The 23,985-nt window shown below is 46.6% G+C and overlaps 1 protein-coding gene across 1 annotated transcript; it reads left to right on the forward strand.

Moving 5' to 3' along the window:
* Window positions 1-1,176: 1,176 nt before the first annotated feature.
* On the forward strand, window positions 1,177-23,244 carry LOC122368533. Its single transcript, XM_043342539.1, has 5 exons — window positions 1,177-1,318; window positions 3,321-3,534; window positions 8,369-8,454; window positions 15,416-15,635; window positions 21,276-23,244. Exons 4-5 carry the CDS (start codon window positions 15,543-15,545, stop codon window positions 22,971-22,973), a joined length of 1,791 nt encoding a protein of 596 aa, XP_043198474.1. The 5' UTR covers window positions 1,177-1,318; window positions 3,321-3,534; window positions 8,369-8,454; window positions 15,416-15,542; the 3' UTR covers window positions 22,974-23,244.
* Window positions 23,245-23,985: the final 741 nt, after the last annotated feature.

Genomic DNA, 23,985 nt, shown 5'->3' on the forward strand with positions numbered 1-23,985 from the left:
GAGCCACGAACTTGGTTTCTTCCACGGACGTTAGATCTGGATGAGCTCTATATTTTGCACATACTTTGGAATTCGTGGGTTTTTATTTTCGCGACGTTATGCGGTTCCCCGTCATTTAAACCAGATATTAACCATGAAGTTAAAGAGCCACGAACTTGGATTCTTCCACGGACGTTAGATCTCGATGAGCTCTACATTTTGCACATACTTTGGAATTCGTGGGTTTTTATTTTCGCGACGTTATGCGGTTCCCCGTCATTTAAACCCGATTTTAACCATGAAGTTAAAGAGCCACGAGCTTGGATTCTGCCACGGACGTTAGATCTGGATGAGCTCTACATTTTGCACATCCTTTGGAATTCGTGGGTTTTTATTTTCGTGACGTTATGCGGTTCCCCGTCATTTAAACCGGATTTTAACCATGAAGTTAAAGAGCCACGAGCTTAAATTCTTCCACGGACGTTAGATCTCGATGAACTCTACATTTTGCACATACTTTGGAATTCGTGGGTTTTTATTTTCGCGACGTTATGCGGTTCCCCGTCATTTAAACCAGATATTAACCATGAAGTTAAAGAGCCACGAACTTGGTTTCTTCCACGGATGTTAGATCTGGATGAGCTCTACATTTTGCACATACTTTGGAATTCGTGGGTTTTTATTTTCGCGACGTTATGCGGTTCCCCGTCATTTAAACCGGATTTTAACCATGAAGTTAAAGAGCCACGAGCTTGGATTCTTCCACGGACGTTAGATCTCGATGAGCTCTACATTTTGCACATACTTTGGAATTCGTGGGTTTTTATTTTCGCGACGTTATGCGGTTCCCCGTCATTTAAACCGGATTTTAACCATGAAGATCAGCTCAAAAGTTAAAATAAATGTCATATTCGTGTTCAGCATGGTCAACTTAACCCATGCCATGAATCTGAAGTGATTTCGAATTCGTCGCTGAATACGTATACGTATACGTCGCTAAGTTCACGGACATAGATTTTTGGCCGGTTCTAATATGCTTTATTGACATGGGAAATGTGTAAACGAACTTTTGAGACACCCTGTAGACAGACTGGCCACAATCAAATTCAAGCATGCCATCACAGTTCACATGCAATGCCCATGTTTATTTAGGGGAGAAGGTAAAGTATATAGGCGCCAAGGTTGGTAGTTGGTAACCTGTGTATCGATATACTACTTACATAAAATCCACTAATCTCATTCAATCCACCCACCATCCGTATTTTCCTCCGACAATCCCGAGTTCGCTTCTGTTCCAGCAGAGTTTCACGGCCACCGGCACATGCGGGAACCCCAGACCGTAAATCACCGTGTGTTGACAGTCCCTCCCCGCCGGTCGGCGCGACTCGCGGGTTTTATTACATGGGGGAACGGCAGGGACCGAGGCGGAGACCCGTACGACATCTAGCGGCACTCCCTTGAACCAACAAAACCGTCAAAAAGTGGATATGAATCTGGCTTAATTCCAGTCACAGTTCAGATATTTCTGAAGAGTAAACTTCATTTTCGTGTGAAGAAATGCTCTGTGCACATTTCTATGTAGCCAGTTTTTTTGTTTTATGCCTCACACAAAAAATGAAAGATGAGCAAAGTTTTACTTTCATTTTTTGCAACATTGCAAAAAGAAAATGGAAAATCGGAGTACATAGAATTGTTGTCCACTTTGAGGAGATGCGGGTGCCATTCATTTTTTGCGCCTAGTTTGAATGACATTTAATGAATTTCGGCTCAAACTTTTCAGTTTTTCCACATTTATCGTGCAATATCAACGTGAATATTGCACGGAATCAAACAACTTGTCCAAAGTAGGCTTTGTATACTCATGGAGCAGGTACATGCCAAATTTGAGGCTAATATCTCTATCGGTTTTCAAGATATTGCGGTTTTTGACCTCCCATTGACTTAACATTAACATCGCACCCTTAATTTTGGCACAAATAGGCACCCAATTTTTGGCGCAAATTATGCGGAAAGTTCAGCGTGAAATTTGCTTGCGCCGCAATTCCGGCGCAAGAGGATCTCACGCACGCCCGGCGTAGTGTATGGATGTTTTCCAATCTGGCACCAGTGCAAGCTAGTTGGCATACTAACCAGAACACCTGTCCTCCAATAATGCCACCTATAACTAACTTTTTCTTATCCTGCATAACCTGTCTTATGCTAGTCTTCAGTGGTCACAAGGGTTTGTCTTTGTCTATACTCTGACAGAATATAGACCAAAGCTTGAATGGTGTTTGTGCTACAGTGTTATAAATTACAAGTTACAACCAACACTAGCAGTCAACACTGGAGAACACTGTCCATCATAAGGGTGGTAACTCAAGCCTCACTTCATGCCTCACAGATACTTTCTGAGTCAATTGGATAACAATCTGCATTGAAGGTTGTGTTGGTTTAGCTTTACTGGCAGATTGCTTACAAGCACCATTGTATACTGACACCATTGTTCTTTTTCAGCCCAAGTTGTTAAAGCTTTGGGTGGATTTTAAAAGGGCATGTACTAGAAGAAATGGTGAAATGCTGTGCAGCATATGGATGTAAGAATAGATTCAAAAGGCAAGACCAAGGCCAAGGTGCAAATTATATTGGCTTTCATAAGTAAGTAACAGCACTAGCATTGTTCAGCTCTTAGACCCCTTTTATTTATCCTCATCTAACAAAGGACTCGTAAATATAGCCACAAATTGTCTGTGGAGTGTCTGCTATGGCAAAAATTATACAAAAGCAGTTACATGCAAGTATGTTTTAAAGTTAACCTCTAAACATCACAACATTAGTCTGATAATGAACTGCTGGCTGCTATAATAAACTGCTAATAAACTGAGCTAATAATGTGTACAGTTCCGTGACATTTATTCTGAGTGAAGTGTGAGCACTTGAGCAGCATACGTGCTGTTCTGCCCATGTCCTGTGCATGCATTGTTCGTTTTGAAATGTTTGTTTCTGTTGTTATTAGAAACATATTATTTCGATTGTATCGTCCTGTATGGCTTTTGTCACAATATATCTGTAATTTGAAAAAAAAAACTGCTGGCTACATAATTAAATAAGGTCTAATGCTAGATCACATCTGTAAAATCATTCTCAATGTGACTTAGGTTATTCCGTAACTGATGGGTAATTTGAGGCAGAAGTGACTGCCATTTTCACTGCTGTTTGCTGCCTACACCTAGTTCATACCAAAAGAGCACAACATATATTATTGATCCACGTCATTAGGACTATTGTAGCCATAAAGCTGTGTCTTCATCCTGATTTCTACCAACACTTGTAATAACTTGTGAGTTTGTTGCTCTTTTCAGTTTCCCCAAGTGTGTGAAAAGAGCAAGAAAGTGGATCCAGGCAGTCCGACGCAAAGACCTAACTCTCAAGAGAGTCATCAAGGGAAGTTTCACACTTTGCAGTGAACACTTTGTAAAGGAGGATTATGTTCCATATGGAGTTCGCCAAAAGCTACAAGACTTTGCAGTGCCATCAGTGTTCCCAACGCACATTGTGAAAGGGTATGATCCGAAGGTAAGTTTGTTCAATGCTCCTCATTCAAAGTCAGTGGTCATTGTGGTCAACCAGTAAGTTGCTGCAAAAACACAAATCCTTTGCTTTACCTAGTAATGTAATGTGTTCATGTGCTGTGAAGTGTGACGTGTGTCTCGGTTTCCTTGAAACAGATGAGAGTCATGGATACTTGCCTCTTAACATCCAAAAAATGTATGCCAAAAATTGGCTTTGAGCTGACAAGCTCTGCTTAGCTAGGCAACTAAGCCCTGCAGCCACTCGTCCTCTCCGTGGCCGAGTGATAAAAGCGCCGGAATTCGACGCTTAGCCGGTGGTGAGAGCCCGGTTCAAGCCCCGGTGCGGGCGGCCACATTTAGCTCCTACGTGTAATGGCGTGCGTGTCTGTGGCAGGGGCCGCACAGAAGCCAGGTAACGTGAGTGAGCGGAGGGGGCCGTGTCCAGTCGTGAGGGCACGTTAAACGTTCGGACAAAATTCTGCCATACAAGTGGAATTGCGCGATCGGGTGGTGGGGTCAGGGTCAGAACAACAAGCTATGCTTAGTGCGGGCTCTGACTCCTCAAATCCACCCATTCAACCATTCGGACTAAATTTATAAAAAAGCCACCCACTCATCAATGATCAAGTTATATTATATTGCTTAAAAAACGCAAGAATGCTGTCTGAGCTACAACATTTTTCCTTGAAGCTCAAACGTGAGCCGGAAAAATGTTGCTCATTCAAATCGATCATAAAATTTTGCGCCAGTTTAACCCTATTCCTGGCGGGGGGGGGGGGCTTTAAGGCCCCCCCTTCAGGTTTTTCTTGTGCCATTGCCAAACGCCGCAAGACTGAAAGCTCATATTCGGTGAATTTTCTAAACATTCATTGCACACATTTTGACAAAAAAAGTTGCCAGGTCAGGTCAGGTCACCAGAGACGGTTTGGTGACCCCACCTCAGAAAAGTTTGCAATCACGCCAGAGCTAGAGTTCTTGACCGATCAATTTCTTCTCTTCAGGTTTTAGTTAGGGTACCAGTATGTGCAATTTGTATATCTCAGAATTTTCATATCTGGGGCATTCCACGTCAAATCGAACAAAAATCGGCTGTTTTGCACCTTACCATCAGCGATTTCAGTATAAATTTGTGAGCGAGTTCCTGTGTGGCCCCCGACATTACATTGATGTTTTTTGCACATTCTGACCACAGGTCTTCTAAATATAGGGCATCAAATTTTTACAAAATGTTGCATATTTATATTTTTGAACAACCATAACTTTGGTTGTACTTGTTTGATTTGAATGAAATAAACCTTACTGTTTAGGTAATTTCTTAAGCATTTGTTTAGAATTGCACCTACTTAAATATATGACCTTGAAAATTGCTTAACTCTGTTCTTAAGCACAAATATTGAAATAGCAAAAAACACGTCACCTTCGATTTGGCTCATTTTCATATATTTTATTGCCTACCATATTCTTAACAACCTGTGAAAAAATTAGAGTGGGCCATTCATAAGTTTTGAAGAAAATTGCACATATGCAAACGTATGTTAGCACGCGCAGTGGAGGGGAAAGAGCGAATTTCGCCCACCCCTCCTGTTTTTCGCCAATATCTCATAAGATTAATGCGAAATTAATTATGGCTACCTGTCAAGAATTGAATTGGACATCTCATCGTGCAAGCAATAAGAAAATCGGTTCACAACTGTTCTAGTAATAGCGGTGTAAAGTGAACATCCTGTCCCCGCAGCGACGCGGCGACTCGGCAGCCGGCGCCGACCGCTACGCGCCGCCTGAATTGTAGACTGTGCCGGGACGGAACGGAACGGTTCCGTCTTTACATCGCGCTCCCTACCGCTGATTACGTTCGATTCGCGTCAAATTTTGTGAGAAGACTAAGAAATGTACAGGCAATCTTATGGTGAAAGAATTTTGAAAATCGGTTGGTAAACAATTGAAATATGAACGTGTAAACACAAAATTGTGATTGCTGCGTTTCCCGCATCGGCCGAGCCCGCCTCAGCCGGCGACATGTTACTCAATTAGCAGGTCTCTAACTGCCATATTTATTATTGGATTAACTAGAAATTCCCCATACATACTAGAAAATGTATGTTCTTTCGTATAGTGAAGATCAAAAGACGTGAAGATATCGTTGCGTGATAATGTTTTCGTTGAATTTACTTCATGATGCATTTCCACACGGCTCAAAATTCACCGCAAAATACCGTTTGCCTGAGACACTTTTACTATGGAACGTGACTGCTTGACTACGATGACTATGCATTTCCATTCTCGCAGAGTTTGGGATATCACTAATCAGCAATCATTCATTTCAGAAAGTGTACAGTCTGTCTTAAAAGTACCGCGCAAAGTGGCGGTGGATCCATCAAGCCTGACGGAGAAAGGGTCTGCTTTAATTTGAAAGTCACCGACCATTTGACCTAGGGAATGGACGAGGATGTCAATTGCTTCGGTGACCCAAATTTAGCAGGCCCTTCCTCAGTCAGGCTCGATGGATCCACCGTCACTTTGCGCGGTACTTTTAAGACAGACTGTACACAAGCAAGCATGTCTTGACTCTGTCTTTCAAGGTCACGCGCGGTTGCGTGATGTTGATGCATGAAAACGGCGTTTGCCGCGAAAGTTATGAATGGCCCACTCCAATTTTTTCACAGATGGTTGGGAACATTGTGACGGACATAATATGTAAAAATTACCCAAATCGAAGGTGACGTGTTTTTTGCTATTTAAATTTTTCTGTTTTAATTCAAGGTCAAATGCATTTCAAGGTCACTTTAATTTAATTTTATAATTAAAAATCAAAGCCTTATCAATTGCCTATAAGACCCTGTTAATATCATTTTGATACCAGAAAAGGAACCAGAGTTATAGCCATTTAAAAAATTGATGTGTGGCATTTTTCGCTATATTCGATGACCTATATCTCAGCGATACGTTATCAAATTTCGAAAATATTATACGTAACTCAGTTTTGAACCATGCCCAGTCTGCCTACAAATTTTCAGAAAAATCGAAGGGGATGACGGATTTCGGTGTTTGATTTGACGTGGAATGCCCCATCTGTGACCTGAGGTCAGGCCAGACTCGTGACCTTTACATTGCAAGCCTATGGGAAAATATTGAAACGCCTCCTGCTTCGTGTAAACGAGTCAAAACCACCCAATTCTTTCAGTATTATGGAAGATTATCTCATCGGTGATGATCCTGGTGCCGCTAATTGACAGGGGCACCGGCAAAGGTCATCTGAGGTCATGTGACGTCATAAATCGTTTTTCTGTCAATAAATCACGACATGATGGTGCTAAAGACTTGTAAGTGGTACCAAACTGCTCGCCTGGTCAAGGCGCGTCGTTTGGTATGCAGCATGACCATACCCCACAACCTCATTGATGACCTGACCTTGACCTCAGGTCAAATTTCAAATTGACCTGTGAAGGTCATCACATACTTATTTCGCATCGCCTCGGCGAGAGCAACAAAAAATTTATTGGTTTTATGTCACTATGTTTCTTAGTTTAAAGGGACCCTCCCACCTTCAAAAAAGTTAATGAATTGGCATGAAAGTGATGTCGCTCGGTTCAGAAAGAGTGAAAACGAATATCCACCAAATTTCATCGAAAAATATTCACCGGTTTTCAAGATATTAGACTTTTACTTTTGTTTACTTTTTGGGATCTCTGCTGTTCCTAGCGACTTTATTTGAAAGTGCGGCATTTGTTGCGCGCAAAGCAGCATATACCACCGCGTGCTACCAAACGTTTTAGTAAAAGATTGAAAAAATCGTTAGATCTCCGCTGGCGTCACAGATTCTAAGGGGGCATACCAATGCACTAGCCCCTTAGAATCCGAAAACTGCAAGTTTGAAATTCCATATCTCCGAACTAAAGCATTTTTCGATGTTATGAGTGCCCAAACCGGTATTTTCAGGCCATGGCCACCAATTTGGCTATCTCAACTCAAAACTAATGTTAAGGTGGGAGGGTCCCTTTAAAAGTTATATAGGTAACTAATTCCAAAACATGTTATCGTTGATGACCTCTGGTGACCTCAATATTGACCTGACCTGAAAATGTTTTTTGTAAAATTTGTAGATCTTTAAACGACCTATCAAACGCCGTTTGCCGTTTGTCGCTGCGATGTGTAGTTTTTTAGATCTGAAGGGGGGCCGAATCGCCCCCCCCCCCCCCCGCCAGTTTCTTGTCCCGGCGGACCCCGCCAGGAATAGGGTTAAGCCAGTGAGGTGGGCGGACTGTGTCGGACTTTGAAATTACGCTTAATTTCGGCATTCGAATTAGGTATCTAGATTCGAAGTGCGCTACCTACCAGCTTTACCTGGCCTGGGCTCCAGCTCTGTCAATCCATCCGCTCAAACATTCGAACGAAAAGGAGAAAAATAACGTCGGGGGTTGGCACCACCGAGCCATTTTTTTTTTTCGTTACTCGAAAATAAGTGGTGTGGAGAGAAGGATGAGGCTAACTCGCGCCCTGGGGGTTAAGCAAACTAACTTAGTCATGGTGGTGTGGGTAGGTTATTTGGCACCCGAATTTCTCGAAAACTTGGAAAAGTAGAAAGATGCGGGAAAAGTGATATATAGTTCTTTATATGGTCTTTCAGAACCTTGGTCACGACCTTGAGGTCATTTATAACGTGGGGTCATTTTTACACGTGATCGTGATACAAAATTGATGCATAATAGCCTATATCAAGTTTCGCGGAGCTGCACCCCACGATTTTCTTTACACACGGAAAAAAATCTGGAGATTGTTTCCAAAAAGGCCCTCCCGTAACAGGGCGATGGCTCACATCGTTACGATGGCTCTCTCCTCAGTTGCAGGTACACAAGGAATGCGCGGCGTACAACTGTGTCTTCAATTCGCTGACCAGGGAGAGGAAGGAGGACGTTCCGGTACATGCGTGAGTTCGACGGCAAAAGGCGGGCCACCGGCAACCCTGTCACCCCGGAGGGGAACGGTATTAGTGGAGCTATCATGTTTCCCGGTTGCTTGGGTGGGGTGACTGACAAGTGACAACCCCGACCAGAACAAAAAAAGTGTGGTAATGGCCAATCAGGATAATCAAAATTTGTTTTTGAAGCTGGTTTATCTTTTAAGTTCTAGTTTTTGACGTTTCTCGATGATTAAAACACAATGATTGTACTAGAAAATCGCCGTCGTACAAACTTGGTATCAAAAGTAAGTACATGACAACTGTTTGCTCTATCTATAAGTCTATTTTGACTGCCTTTGCCCTCTAGTGACCAAACCACCTTACATCAGACCTTTGATACACCAACGGAGGTTTTTTGAGTGCTATCTAATGCACTTTTCTTTTACGACGCAGCACTGTTACTCTTACTCAGCACTGTTTTACTAAAGGGACTATCCCACCTTTAACATGGGGTTTGAGTTGAGATAGCCAAGTTTGCGGCGAGGTTCAGAAACCACTATCTATCTAGGTTGCAACCCCCGCGGCCTCTTGGTGTTGAAGAAATTCGTTCCCTTCATTTGAAAATGGGCCTTGTACAAGGCTCTATCTTCAACATGGAGCGACCGTTTCGTTTAGTCATTCTGATTTAAATGGGTTTGTTCGTTGAAAAATCGCTTAAAACTTGGTCTGAACTTTGTTGTGGTGCCTACAGAGTAAAAAGAATCAGCTTTATGACAGTAATGTGACCTGGGGAAGGAGGTAATTTTGAGCTGTGACGTCACATATTTGAAGGTTTGTGTTTGGAATATGGGAAGTCTAAGATGTTTAATGAAAAATAAACGCCAGAACCGTGTTCCTGGTCATCCAATCTATAAAGTCGGGCACAATTTAACTGGTTTTAACAACATTTTAGAAGGTGGGATAGTCCCTTTAAGTCAGGGCCTATTTTAACATGTTAACTGGGGGGGGGGGGGCAAATGCCCCCGCACTCAACAGAATTGCCCCCCCCCCCCCCAGTCGTCGAGATTTGCCCACTATAAAAATGGGCATAAATGAACAGGGTGACAAACATACTACTGTGACTTGTTTTGCAATGGATGTCAAATGAGTCAGTCTGCAAGTAATGACCAGTGGTGGATCCAAGGGTGGGTCATATGGGTCATGACCCCCGCCCCCCCCCCTTGGGGCCCGGGGACACCACAGGCCTGCCAGGGGCACCACCGGCCTGTCAGGGGCATCACAGGCCTGTTCGGAGCACCATCGACCTAGCAAGAGCACCATAGGTCTGCCAGGGGCACCACAGACCTGCCAGGGACACCACAGACCTGCCAGGGGCACCACAGACCTGCCAGGGGCCCCACCGACCTCGCAGGGGCACCTTGGGCCTGTCAGGGTCACCACGGGCCTGTCGGGGTCACCACAAGTTTGTCAGGGGCACCACAGGCCTATCAGGAGCACCATCGGCCTAGCAAGACAGAGCCTATTTTAAGGGAATTTGACTAGGGGGGCAACCTGGAAAATTGTCTTTAATAATCCATTAACCCTCGCCCGTATTGGTGTTTTCCAGCTGCGAACGTATATGGGGGGGGGGGGGTCCGTTGGACCCTCCCCCTTGCCGTTTCGCCCCTGATCGAGCTAGAGCTTCGCGGAAAAACGACCGTGTTGCCCGTGATGAAAGGAAGCCGATGATACCCAATTTTAAGGTCCTAGGTCTTCGGTTGACCTTCCAGATCAGGTCAATGACCCAAAAGTCGGGAAAATCGGGACCTGTTAGAGCGTCGTAAAGGGTGGCTGCTATGTTTTTTTTTTTCGGGATGCTGATCACGAATATCATGTTAGTTATGACCGTAGATGATGTTTTCATGCATTTAGGCCAGGTCGGGTCAGGTCAGGTCAGGTCAACCAGTAAGGTTTTGCCGGGTATTCGTAGTTGGTGGCAACCGCCTCTGACAGCTTCGTAACATGCTACGAAGGCACCAAAACTTCTTCGTAAACGGTCAAATGGTTGCTAAATTCGAATTCAGCTCCAAAAACTAGCCTAGAATCATAAAACTCGAAAATGTGAACCGAGGTCACCAAAGGTAAATGACCTGACCCGAGGGCTGTTCACGGGCCCTGTGTGCGGTCGGACCGCACACAGCCTCCAAGCTCCGCCCACTGCGTCCCTACGTCAGCCTTCCGTCACCGCACACAGCGATCGCTGTGGCCGGTCGGGACTGGCCACAGCGGACCGTCCACCGCACGCAGCCGTGACGTCAGAGCCGCCTACCCATCCCCTACCCCCACGCCTGCTGGACGCTCCGCACACACCGCACGCAGCAGTGTGCGGTGCCTGTGAACACCCCTCTGACCTTCCGGTGACTTTGACACCCACCCTAATGCATGGGAGCAACATCATTACGGAGCGAGCGAAGCGAGCGTAGTCTTAAGTTTTTAAAGGGTTTGCTGAAACGTTAGTACGAAGTAACTGGACGGGCAGGCTCGCCTGCCCGTCCAGTTACTTCGTACGAGCGTAGTCTTTCCTTAGATTAACGGAAATTTCTGAGTATGAGCGGCCGGCCGGCCGGCCGGCCGGCCGTGCGGACGCTTTTGCGAGGCTTATATCTCAACAACCACTTGACCGATTTACACGCGGTAATTTTTGTAGGGTAGCTTCATTCCTTCTACCAAGTATTGGACTATTCCCGATGCATGTGGGTGACCCCTTATGCACGTGCCACGTGCAAAACGAAGAGGTGTCAGTTTTGTAATTGTTGCAATATCTCGGTAACTACTTGGCCGATTGCGCTGAAAGTTGGCATGTAGGTAGGCACCCACTAGGCACTGCATATCCATGTGCCAGAGTTGGGGTGCTGCTGCACGTGCGCACGTGCAGGGGTCGTTTCCAGATCTCGAGAACGGCTGGACCGATGGCGCTCAAATTTGGTACACGGTTAGGGACCAGTTAGTAGGGTGCCGTGCACAAGTCAGTTGGGACCCATTTTGCACGTGCGCACGTGCAGGGTGCCGCTTTCAGATCTCGAGAACGGCTAGGCCGATTGTGCTCAAATTTGGCACATCGCTAGAGACCGGTTAGTAGAGTGCCGTGCACAAGTCAGTTGGAGGTACCCCCTCGAAATTTCGCACGTGCAAGGCCCACCCTCTCGCTCGCTCCGTTAGTCGCCCCAAAAGGCGTTATACTGGTATCCCATGTTTGAACGTTTGAAACCACGAAAAGACTGCAAACGCGCGGCTAATGCGAGGCGACATACGCCGAATCGCGATCCCGGCCAAACATGGTGTCATGGTGCTAGGCCGCCGGTGCATCTGAAAGAACTGTGGTGCCCCTGACAAGCCTGAAGTTCCAACGACAACTTCAGGCCCTGACAGGCCCATGATGCCCTTGCGAGGCCGGTGGTGTCCCTGCTAGGCCGGTGGTGTCTGCTAGGCCGCTGGTGTCCCTGGGCCCTGACAGGACTGTGGTGCTCCTGACAAGCCTGGAGTGTCCCCGACAGGCACGTGGTGCCACTAACAGGCCCAAGGTGTCCCTGTGAGGCCGGTGGTGCCCCTGCCAGGCATGTGGTGTCCCTGCTAGGCCTCTGGTGCCCCTGACAGGCCTGTGGTGCCCCTGAAAGGACTAACATGATGTTCGTGATCAGCACCCGAAAAAAAGCCATAGCAGCCACCCTTTACGACGCTCTAACAGGTCCCGATTTTCCCGACTTTTGGGTCATTGACCTGATCTGGAAGGTCAACCGATGACTTAGGACCTTAAAATTGGGTATCATCGGCTTCCTTTCATCATGAGCAACACGGTCGTTTTTTTTCCGCGAAGCTCTAGCTCGATCAGGGGTGAAACGGCAAGGGGGGAGGGTCCAACGGACCCCCCCCCCCATATACGTTCGCAGCTGGAAAACACCAATACGGGCGAGGGTTAATGGATTATTAAAGACAATTTTCCAGGTTGCCCCCCAGTCAAATTCCCCTAAAATAGGCTCTGCTTTAAGTTATAACGAATTATGTACCGATCTATCCAAAAATGATTGATGCGACAGTTTGACCTTTGATGACTCCCAGTGACTTTGCTATTGACCTGATCGATTACACTTTTTTATTACTTTTTAAATTCATCTGTAGAAAACTCTCAGTCTCTCTTCGCCTTTCTAATTCTTTTACTTTTCGAGGCAATGGTGTGTGGCCAACCCCCCCCCCCCCCCGTCATGGCGAAGTAGGCTGAAACCAACTGGGCGCGGGTTAAAAGGGGAAGGTTCATGCTTGGCTAGTTTTTTGATAGCTGTATCAGTACATTTCCTTTACGTGTCACGATGCGCTATTTTTAGCTTACCTAAACAAATATAATGAAAGCGCTTTCCTCGCCAGACGAATGGATATTTTACATTAATATTTGTGTTGCTCTTGCTTGCCCCTTCAATAAATCAATAAATCAGAGAAAGATTGCATGCTGTCACGAATGGGTTGCCACAAGTCCCAAGGTTTTGTGAAACCTTAACCCTAGCCGCCACAGGCCATTTTGCGTCCTTCGACGGCATAAGGGGGGGGGGGGTACGACCCCCCCCCCCCCTCCCTCGCGTTTGGCCCCTGATCGAGCTAGAGCTTCGCGGAAAAAAAAACGAGCGTGTTGCCCGTCACGAGAGGAAGCCGATGATACCCAATTTTAAGGTCCTAGGTCATCGGGTGACCTTCCAGGCTAGGTCAATGACCCGAAAACCGGGAAAATCGGGACCTGTTAGAAAGTCGTAAAGTGTAGCTAGCTCCTATGTGGTTTTCTGGGGTGCTGATCACGAATATCGTGTTAGTTTTGATCAGAGATGATGTCTTTAAGCATTTAGACCAGTTCGGGTGAGGTCAGGTCAGGTCAACCGGTAGGGGTTGTGACGGGTATTCGTAATACGTGTCAACCGCCTCTGACAGCTTCGTAACATAAGGCACCAAAACTACTTCGTAAATGTTAAAATGGTTGCTAAATTCGAATTCAGCTCCAAAACCTAGCCTAGAAACATGTAAAACTCGAAAAAGTGAACCGAGGTCACCAAAGGTCAATGACCTCACCTGACCTTCAGGTGACCTTGACACCCACCCTAATGTATGGGAGCAACATCAACTCACATGTTTGAACGTTTGAAACCACCAAAAGCTTGCAAACGCGCGGCTAATGGGAGCCGACATACGCCGAATCGCGATTCCGGCCAAACATGGTCTCGGAAAAGAGGTCACAGGTCAAAGGTCATTTGAGTCAGGGACGGTCATGAAATTTTCAGAGAGGTGTAAAATTGATCAATGCGAGGGTACTGAAAGTTTCGTCGCGCTCGGCCGCTTTTTACGCGAGTTATTCGCGAAAAACCTTAGGGGGGGTTGCATCAACCCCCCCCCCCCCTGTGCCGGCGAGGGTTAAGACTGTGTTTGGACATGTCCGGAAATACACTTACAAGTTACAATGCGTCTTCATTTTGTCACTTCTGACTATGCATTCTTGACGCATGCATGTGATTCTGTTGTATGGCAGCATACAATTATTACATTAGGTATAAGCTGTTATGTTACTTATCTCGAAATTACATTTGTCCTTTTTTGGTTTGACGATCGATATTTATTTCTGATTTCAGATGATGTAAACGGAAGCGGCAACTTTTAATGACCTGAAACTTTGAAAAAGGATTCGTTAAGTCAAAATGGGTGTAAAATGTTGCGCAGTCAATTGTTCAACCTCTGCGAGGAGTAGTGTTTATAAGAATGGCACCGCTAGAATGCATAGGTAAGTCCAGCATTACAAATTTAAAACAACTGCCTGGTTGCTCACTTTTATAATCCGCGCTTCACTTGGACTGAGCCTGCGGTGAAATGCCATAGACTGAGGTCTGAGAATGGACGTCCCCCCACGCCCCCCCCCCCCGAGATTACTTCTAAAACAAGCGAGGAACGCAAAGCGGCGTTGAGATGAGATAGTGCGCACCGAGAAACATCTAAGATATGTTGATAACTTTTTTAGATGACGTTTTAGAGGTTTTAGAACTTCATCACCTTGATGCTTACTTGAAACACCTACTTGCGCCGAGTTGTCGAAGATTGTCGAAATAGGCGAAAGTTTACCTTCGATTATCTCCGACGACCTGACCACAGACCTGACCTACAATGACCGAGACAACCTTCATTATTTTTTACACTCTTGACCACTTGTCGTAACGACGTGGCCCAGAAGCCGAGTTAGAAGGGGAGTGGTCAACGAAGCAGGGCGAGGCAATCCAGGAGCCCCAGAGGGACGTGCATTAGAAATATAAAGATTGGATTTGGTGATCAAATTTTGAGAGATAATGTTGAAATAGGTGAACAATTTATAGCTGCCTCGCTTAAATTCCCGTGTTTTATCCAATTGCAAAACAATTTTATACAGGGAATCGTGAACAACACGGGAATCTCATATTGCAAAAATGGTCATAGCTAAAGCAACTCAACGAAAGCAGACTAAAATTCGCAGATGTTATAATACATATATGGATATACATAATTTTTATACCACATTGTGACCGGAGGTAATCGTCTGTACCGATTTTTTATCGCGCCTGACCAATGATAGTGACACTGGCGACCCTGAAATCGTTTGAAGATTCTGTTGCACGGGCCAGTTGCACACAATGCGTGCGCATGCACATGCATTGTTTTTCCTTATTCATAAGACCAGGTAAATGTTCCTAGTCAAACGTAGTCAGCTTGCTCAGCTTTACCCAAACAGACAGTTTTCTAAAGAAAATTGACACTCATGATTAAATGATTTGGAATTTTCCACCAACGGCTTCCCGTTGTAGTCCCAAATCGACGATCACGTGCTGTCTGCTACTTTATTTGTTTCTGAATGACTGTTTTTCATGGGCGCAAAATTACCTCGCAGTCGGCGCGCCCCTAACCCCCAACAAACAAACAATGACTGTTTTTCATCGCGCTAAACGTTTTTCAGGTTCCCGAGGGATCCCACGCGGAGGCGCCAGTGGGCGATCGCCGTCCGAAGGAAAGCTGACGATGGCGGCCTCTGGGTGCCTCAGTATGAGGCGACCATCTGCAGTCTGCACTTCCCCGAGAAGGACATGGACCGCACAGGTCAAACGGTCCGACTCAGAGAGGGTGTCGTCCCGACACTCTTCAACTACGCCGACCCGCCGCAGAAACAGCACCCCAGGGTGGGTGCATCTCAGCTGTTTTTAATGCAATATATTCTGCTGACCGTGACTTTTGCATATTTCATCTCAGGTCACGAATGGTATCTGACAGTTTTTCGCGAATAACTTTTGCTAGAGTGGTGACAACGTCTTAGATGTGTTTAGATCGACAATACGGATCGACTGATATGCAACATGACTGTTTCCGGTCAGGTCATGACCTTAACCTGAGGTCAAGTTTTCAAGTTGACCTTTCAAGATTAGATTATAGTTCATTTGATGCGCCTTGACGAGAGCAAGTAGCAATACGATGCCGGAAAAGTAAGCTCGTGCAAGATTCGAGTCATAAGTTATTGCAGAAAAACTATTTCCGCAAAAATAGTCCATTTTGGCAGTGTTTGCCCCCTGCAGGCAAAACCCAAGATTCTTACAGAGGCAAAACTGTTGGTTGACGTTAGGTCAAATCTGAGAGGAATACTCAAAAAGAGCATTAACCTTCCAGGCGGTGGGGGGTGGCATTTTTTGCCCCCCCCCCCCTTAGTTTTTTCGATATATCTCCAGAACCGCTGCGCCGATCGTCACCAAACTTTCGGTACCCCCCCCCCCCCCCGTGAATAGCTATTGCACATTGTGACCCAAAAAAAAAATCCAATGGCTATGATAGGTTGGCCGCTAATGACTTTAGAGTGGCGTCATTTCTGCCATTTTCGGCCCCAAAAAAGGTTTCGCGGGAAGAGATGTCAGGCCTACAGCTTTAGAGATACAGAAAAAATGTTTCAGACATAAAAGGTGCAGAATTAAAAGAGCTACAAACCTGCTTTCTCCCTGGATTATGGTTTGAAAAATGGTAAGCTGTCTGTAACACAAAGAGAAGGAATTATAACCCTAGTTCCTAAGCCCGGAAAACCTAGAAATTTGATATCCGGCTGGAGGCCTATCACGCTTTTAAATTCAACATATAAAATTTTGTCTGGAACTTTCGCCAATAGAATGAAAAAGGTTTTAGATTCCATCATTCACACAGACCAAACAGCGTTTTTGAAAAACAGGTTTATTGGCGAAAATATCCGTGTTACTTACGATGTGTTGATGGAAACGTACAGCAAAAACCTGAACGGCTTATTATTATCAATAGATTTCAAGACAGCATTTGATGTAATGAGCTGGAGTTTCTTGGAATGTTGTCTGAAGAAGTTTAACTTTGGACCAAATTTCATTAACACATTTTGGTGTTTGCACGCACACACATTTTCACGGATCATTTATAACGGACAACTGTCAAAGCAACCAATAAACATAGAGAGAGGCTGTAGACAAGGTGACCCGATATCTTGTTACTTCTTTATTATTGGAGCAGAGATCCTGGCAAATAAAATCAGAAGCAACCACCGTTACAAAGGAATAAAAATAGGACAGACTGAGGTTAAGCTGACACAATATGCAGATGACACAACATTTTTCCTTGATGGCACGGAAGAAAGCATCAGAGCCGTATTCGGTGAACTTGGATGGTTTGCCAAGTTCTCAGGATTGAAACCTAACGTTTCAAAATGCAACGCAATGTGGATAGGACACAAGGCCTATACACACGAGACATTATGCCCTGATATACCTGTGAACTGGGTCCGTAAACTTAAGCTTCTTGGTATTGTATTTAACCCTCATTGTGAGAATATAGTCGATGAAAATGTATCCCTAAAAAAAGATGCAATCTTGAGAACAATCGGAGTATGGAAAAATCGAAATCTTACGTTAGTCGGAAGAATCACCATTGCCAAAACATTGTTATTGTCTCAAATGACACACCTTTTATCATCATTACCTGATCCCAGTGAAAAAATTGTGAAGGAGATTAACAAAATAATATTCACATTCGTTTGGGGCTCAAAAAGAAACCCACTTAAAAGGCTAAGACTATGTCAGCCTCTTTCTGCCAATGGTTTAGGAATGATAGATCTCTCATCGTACATCAGATCTCTTAAAATAAAGTGGATAAAAAGACTGATAACAGGCAAACAGAGTGCCTGGCAGTCACTTATTCCAGTAAAGATGCAAAACGAATTCATATGGAATTATGGTGTAAAAGCTTTGAAACAGGTTTTGAAAGAAATAAAGAATCCCTTCTGGAAAGATGTGGTCGTAGCCTGGTTGCATTTCTCTAGTGTCTTTATAATACCGGATGAACAAATATGTGATGAAAATGTATTCAATTCAGACTTCACCAAATTTCAGAGCTCGCGACTGCGAAGTTGGGAAAGTAGAGGAATACGCGTAATTGGAGACCTATTCAACGGTAACGAGCTACTGACATGGCAAAACTTCAGAGCGACTTATAATATCCCATGCAATTACTTGGATTATTACGGTTTAGTGCGCAGCTTACCTAGAGTATACCAACAGAACCAACCAGATAACTGGCGTCAAAATCAACCGTCAATATCTGCCCGGATATACTATCTTTTAAATAATAGAACATTTACAAAAACATTGGCACTTGGGCTAATAAAAACAACCGCTCATGGGATGCAAAGCGATATAGCAAGGATCACGAGGAAGTGGAATCGGGACATTGGCTGCTTTGAACAGCAATCTCTGCTCACTGTCAAAGGTAGTGTGCGTGCAACACGTTATATCTCCTTTCATTATAAGCTCATAATGCGAATTTTAACAACAAACTCCTTTTTACACATGATACACATTAGAGAAAATGGCTTATGTACTTTCTGTGGTGTAAACCAAGAGTCTCTACTACACTTATTCCTACAGTGTCAACACGTTCAAGCTTTTTGGTTGGAGATATCGCAATATCTTTCGAGAAATGGAGTTGGTCAGTTAAACGATAAAGTGAAGATATATGGGGACGATACAAGTTTGCTGAAAACGCATATAGTGACACTGGCAAAATACGTGATTTATGATGCCAGATATAAAGAAGTTCGCCCATCCTTTCACCAGTTTAGGCTATCCCTAAAACGGGATTTTGAATCTGAGAACTTTATCGCTGCCAAGCAAAACGACTTTGAAAGTTTCAACAAAAAGTGGAACTTAGTCCTGGTCGATTTAAAAGACCGGAGCTTTCAGGGCCGCGTGCATGCCAGCAACCCTGGCGGCCGAGCGCCGTAACTTTGATCGCTTTTTTGGAATGCTGCATAAACTGATCATCAGCCACCGCTCCCATGACCCATCCGGGCCAACCCGGGACCGGCCTCTTTGACTGGGGCCGGTCGGCCGGCCGGGCGTGCGGGGCGCCGGCCCTACAAGTCGACGGCTCGCACGCCCGGCCGGTGGATAGGGGGCGCCGCCCGCGATACGTCTTCGCAGGGCGGCGCGGGCGGTGGCTGATGGCCCGCCTGGAGCGCCGGGGAGGTAACCCGCAGCTCTCCCCGGCTGGGGAAGCATCCCCCAGCTCTCCCCAGGGCCGTGGACGGCATCGTCCCGGCCTGGCCAGGCGGGCCACACCACAAACGAGCAAGTTTTTTTTTATAATTTGTTTCCTTTTCCTAGCTTTCACTTCCTCCCCTTTCCTTGAGCGATGTGATGGGGGAGACACGCGGGCGGCGGGGCCGTGGCGGGCGGGTGGTGCCCTCTATCATTGCTGCACAACTCCGCACAAGTACAACGTAGTATAACTTAAACGTAACATTTATTATGGCTTCAGCTGTCTCGGCGCTTTCAACCCGATCGTCAACTGTTTGCCGGCGGTGTCCTTGCCAGAAGCTGCTCCCGGCAGTCTGACTCTGCCCGCCGCCCCGGGCTGCGCTGCCGTCGACGATGAGCTGGCATCATATAAACGTGCATCCTGTTTACCCGTACTATTATTAGATTTTTGTGCTGTTTAATGTTTTCTTTAAGTTAAAGTTGGCTTTCTTATTGCCGCCAATGCGTGGCGCCATCTGGACCCATGCTGGAGACGAGCGGCGCCACCTGCCGCCACTCCACTGCTCATTACTTGTGGCGCTGCCTGACTGACGATGTGTGTTGTTTGTTTCTTTCCTAGTGTGTCGTTTATTTGTTTTGAATCGTAAAGATGTGAAATAAATAGATATAAAAAAAAACCTGCTTTCTCGGATATTTGAAATTTTTGGATTTTGACCACCAAAAATAAGAATTTTTTTCTATGCCGCCACCCATTATCAGGTGACCAGGAGTGCCCCCTCCCTCTATCCCAGCGACACACAGAACCTTACGTTAACACCATAATAACTTAAAATTGCAAGTCGCGGCACTCCCAGCTAGGAAATGAAATGTAACATAAAAAAGCAGAAGGGAGAAAGCCATGCGAATTAGGGGAACAAAAAAGAAGCAAAGTAGTCAACACTGGCAATCAGTGGTGACTGCCCACTACTGCAAGCCCCCAATTAATCAGCACACTCACACATTCATTACATTCATAACATTCATACACGTTGGGGAAAGTGTCAAAGTCCACTGGGGCAGGTTAGTTAGAGGGGGATTCACAGTCATAGCCAAGTCATCATCAAACTCTGGTCAAATTCAGCGTATGTCAGCAGCAAGGTAGCCCGGGCTCCCAGAGCACCCAAAGAAGCGAGGCTTGTTGTCGGGCGCTCCAAGGTCCCAGGCCGCCAAACAGATGGGGTGGCATATTACAGTATCATGCACACATCACACTTACACACTCATTTACACAAATAAATGATATCATGCAAACCCAGCCAATGTAGGTATGCGCCCTAGTTTAGGCACATATTCTTACACACTTGTGTGTACTCAATTCAAACATGATAAAATGCCATGATGCACACCCAACAGTGTAGGTGTGCAACAAAGTCCATTCTCATTCTCTTACACACTTGTGTGTACTTAGTTCAACATAATTAAATGCCAAAATGCACAAGTGTAGGCATGAACAGAAGGTCATACACTTACTCATTACACACTTGTGTGTTGTGACCTGACCTGCGACCTAACCTGGTATTATCAGTGACCTCTAATAGCATCAAATGTACTAGGCAACTGACGCCCTATCGCTGATTTTCGACAAAATGCGTTTTACTCGGTGTTATAGTGCATTCCCTAGAAGACCCGTGAACGGTGAAACATTTTATCTTTGACCTGACCTGTGACGTCATTGGTGACCTCGAGGTCAATGAAATTTGGTTTCCTTCGACAAATTTGACGGCTATCGAACGCCGTTTGAATTTTACGGATCCGTCCAGTAGTTTCGGAGATACGAGGGGGGGGGGCAAAGAAATGCCCCCCTCCCCTTCCCACCGCGCGGAAGGTGGCCGGGAGGCCCACCACCTGCCGGGTTAATAGGGCTGTCAATTGCGCTTTTCCGGGCGTGTAGCTCTGTTAGTTTCCGAGATTTGCGTCGTTTTTTTTTTTTGAAAATTGTCTACATTCGAACTGAAAATCGGCGAAATTTTGCCTTTCATGACATCTGGTGACCTGATCTTTGACCTGACCAAAAAGCGACCGCTGTAGTTTCGTCATTATTTTTGACGCTCTTTCGAACGGTCGCTTCCGCCTATCGCTACGTGGCCTAGGAGCCGAGTTAGAAGGGAAGTGTTCAGACACCTCCCCCCCCCCCCGCAGCAGGACGTGGAAATCCGTGGCCCCCAGCGGGTCGCGGGTTAAATCCCTCAGTCAACTGTCCCGTGATTTCATCATATTAAAGTTTGTTTTATTTGCGCTTTTCAGGCTGCCAAAAAGCGGCTGCTGACACTGAAGGAACTCAACGCTATTCTGGATCAGCAGCGGCACGTGGGTGGAGACGAACCCGTGACAGCAGCTCCCCGAGCAGGAGCGCCACTGCCACCGCCGTCGGATGAACAGCAGCACGTTGATGGAGACGAAGCAGCGACAGCACCTTCCCCAGCGGGAGCGTCACCGCCACCGTCGCCGTCGCCGATGTCGACTCGGTCCTCCCCTGGCTCGACGCGACGGAAATCTCTCCGCCTCCGCAAACTGTCAGCCAAGTACAGTCTACTGACACAGTCGCTGCAGAAATATGGGTTTAGAAGGGCTTCGTATAGTGCTCTCGTCAAGCGTTGCGTGGCAAGCACGGCACAGCGAGGTCAGAGATCCAGCGATTCGCAGCAGAAGTCGTCGGCCGCCGACGATCCGAGAGCTCCAGGCAGTGTGTCGTCGACCGAGCTGCCCCCGCCGTTGACCGCCCCAGAGCCGCTGGATCTGCCGTACGGAGAGCTGACACGCCATCTGTCCTCCGTGAAAACCAAACGGCATCGGCTGCTACAGCTGCGGAAGACGTATTCCGGTTTGGTGGACAAAATCGAGTACCGGAAATCCAACCCCCACTGGTGGTCAGCGAAGGCGGACGAACGATTGCCGAAGCCACCGCTAATGACGATTCGCCACGAGCCGACGAACCGCGCGCCGCTACCTGAACCGATGCCTCCTATTAGTCGTGGAACGGTGCTGCCCCTGTCTCCGACTGAGGCGTGGAAAACGATATCCGCCCTGCGGGAGCAGGTGCTGGATCTCCAGCTGCAGCTGATGAACAGCCGAATTCAGGTGCTAGACGGCGAGGTGCAGCTGCAAGACACCATAGCTGGTCATTACCGCTACAAGTCTGAGGTGAGAGAAGAGCAGAAACATACTCAGAAAGCTCAGAAGGCAGTCGTTCGTGAGGTCAAGAAGCGTTGTGACTTGCCGTGCCTAGTTTGTCCTGAGCTAAAACAAAAGTTGGAGATCCTTCAGAGGGATTCAGACAAGAAAGTGCGCCGTGCTGAAAAGTTGGGGAAGCGACTGGAGAAGATCTTCACGCCTAGGCAGATGCGTGTTCTTCGCACCGGCAAAAAGCCACGATGGCTCGAAGAAGACTTCCGGCGCGCAATCGAACTAAAAACGGTCGTCAGCCATCGCGGCTACACCTACATCCGACAGACGATGCGCATTCCGCTGCCGACCACGTTCATCCTCAGTCGAGGCGTCGAGCGCTACAAGTCGCTGCAACCACTCTACGACAAGATGGTGATCAAAAACAAAAAGAAGGTCTGGAAGAAGGGTGAAAAGAGCGGCACTGCCCTGTCAGCACAGAAGAGGAAGCTGACTGACGCCTCGCTGGTGACGGGGTCCGAGCCGCCGAGTGGCGAACGGCCGGTCAAGCGGCGGAAAAAGCGACCGCCTGCGAAGCCGCCTCAGAACGGGCAGCAACAGCTCGCTCTCCCGGCGGTGAGCGCGTCGCATGCTGTGTCGGTGGCCGGCGGGTGCTCATCGGTGCCGTTGTATCAGCAGAGGCGCGTCGGTGCCGGAAACGGGAGCGTGCGTGTATTGAGCTCCGCGCGCGCCAGTGAGTGGGAAATGGACGATGAACTGGACGATGAAACGCTCGAACTACTTACCCGACCACGGAGGTGGTATGCCTCGCGTACGTGATCGTTGGGCGCGTGGTGCTTACGAGCGGACGTGCCACTAGTGGTGCGACGTGCCGCAGCTGTGACAGAAGTCAGTATGTGCCTGTCGGCTTGTCTGTTGATGCGCGTTTCGTTCCAATGCAGCCGAAATATCAAGCTCACGTTAGGGCGTGATTAAGCTGATACTAGCTGATTAGTTAAGGTTATTGAGTTCAAAGGCGGGGAATGCCACGCGATGTTTGCAGTAGGTATCATAGTTTCCTGGTCATGAAATACATTGTCATTTTGCTGTCGCCCGTCGGTGATATTTAATATGTTGCATGTGTTAAGACTCGGCGCTCGCGTTCCAGAGTGACTTCAGTCAGGTTACCAATACAGGTCACGTCATTCGCGGGCAGTATGGCGCCGGTCCGGTGGCACCGTGACTGGTCGACATTCACAGCGGGACAGTGATGCAACGGCACGATACATGCCTCGGGAGGCAGGCCGACACGAGTGAATATGAACGGGGTGAGGAGCACTTTGCTACTTTTTGTGGTTTTGTGGCTATAGAGTAGGTAAGTTACCAGGTACAGTTGCATACCATGCCCGGTTTATATACCCTTGCACGGTCCAAACGAATCGCCCTCGTGACTACCAGATTCTTACAAGGCGGCGCATGGCACCTACTTCTGACGGTAAATGGTGACTAAAACAGGCCTAGCAGGCGTTTGCTGAGTGCTGGTGGGCTTATGGGTGATTGGGTGGCCGCCTAAGTCTCCGTCTGGCAGTCGGCAGAGGCTAAGACGTCCTCATTACCGTCACAGATACGGAAATTCCTTACGAGGGAATTAGATACTTCCGTCGATAAGAGCATGCATCCGAATATGCTACGCTATTTGCACCATTACACGCTTTAGAAACATTGATGTCTTACTCAAGCTTCAAAACTCGCTATTGTAAGTTGTAACCAAGATTCTTACAGAAACCAATTCATAACATAAAGTGATAATAATAACTGAAGTTAATTGTAAAAAAAAACAAAGCTTTCGATG

The sequence above is a fragment of the Amphibalanus amphitrite genome, unplaced genomic scaffold (genome assembly GCF_019059575.1).
Source record: "Amphibalanus amphitrite isolate SeventyFive unplaced genomic scaffold, NRLGWU_Aamphi_draft 000955F_arrow, whole genome shotgun sequence".
NCBI lineage: Eukaryota > Metazoa > Arthropoda > Thecostraca > Balanomorpha > Balanidae > Amphibalanus > Amphibalanus amphitrite.

Excerpts from the sequence above, each read along its gene's own strand:
- LOC122368533 (XM_043342539.1), top strand. The coding sequence starts at position 15,543 with ATGGACCGCACAGGTCAAACGGTCCGACTCAGAGAGGGTGTCGTCCCG. Across the intron at positions 15,636-21,275 it reads CGCAGAAACAGCACCCCAGG|GCTGCCAAAAAGCGGCTGCT; the intron begins GTGGGTGCATCT and ends TGCGCTTTTCAG.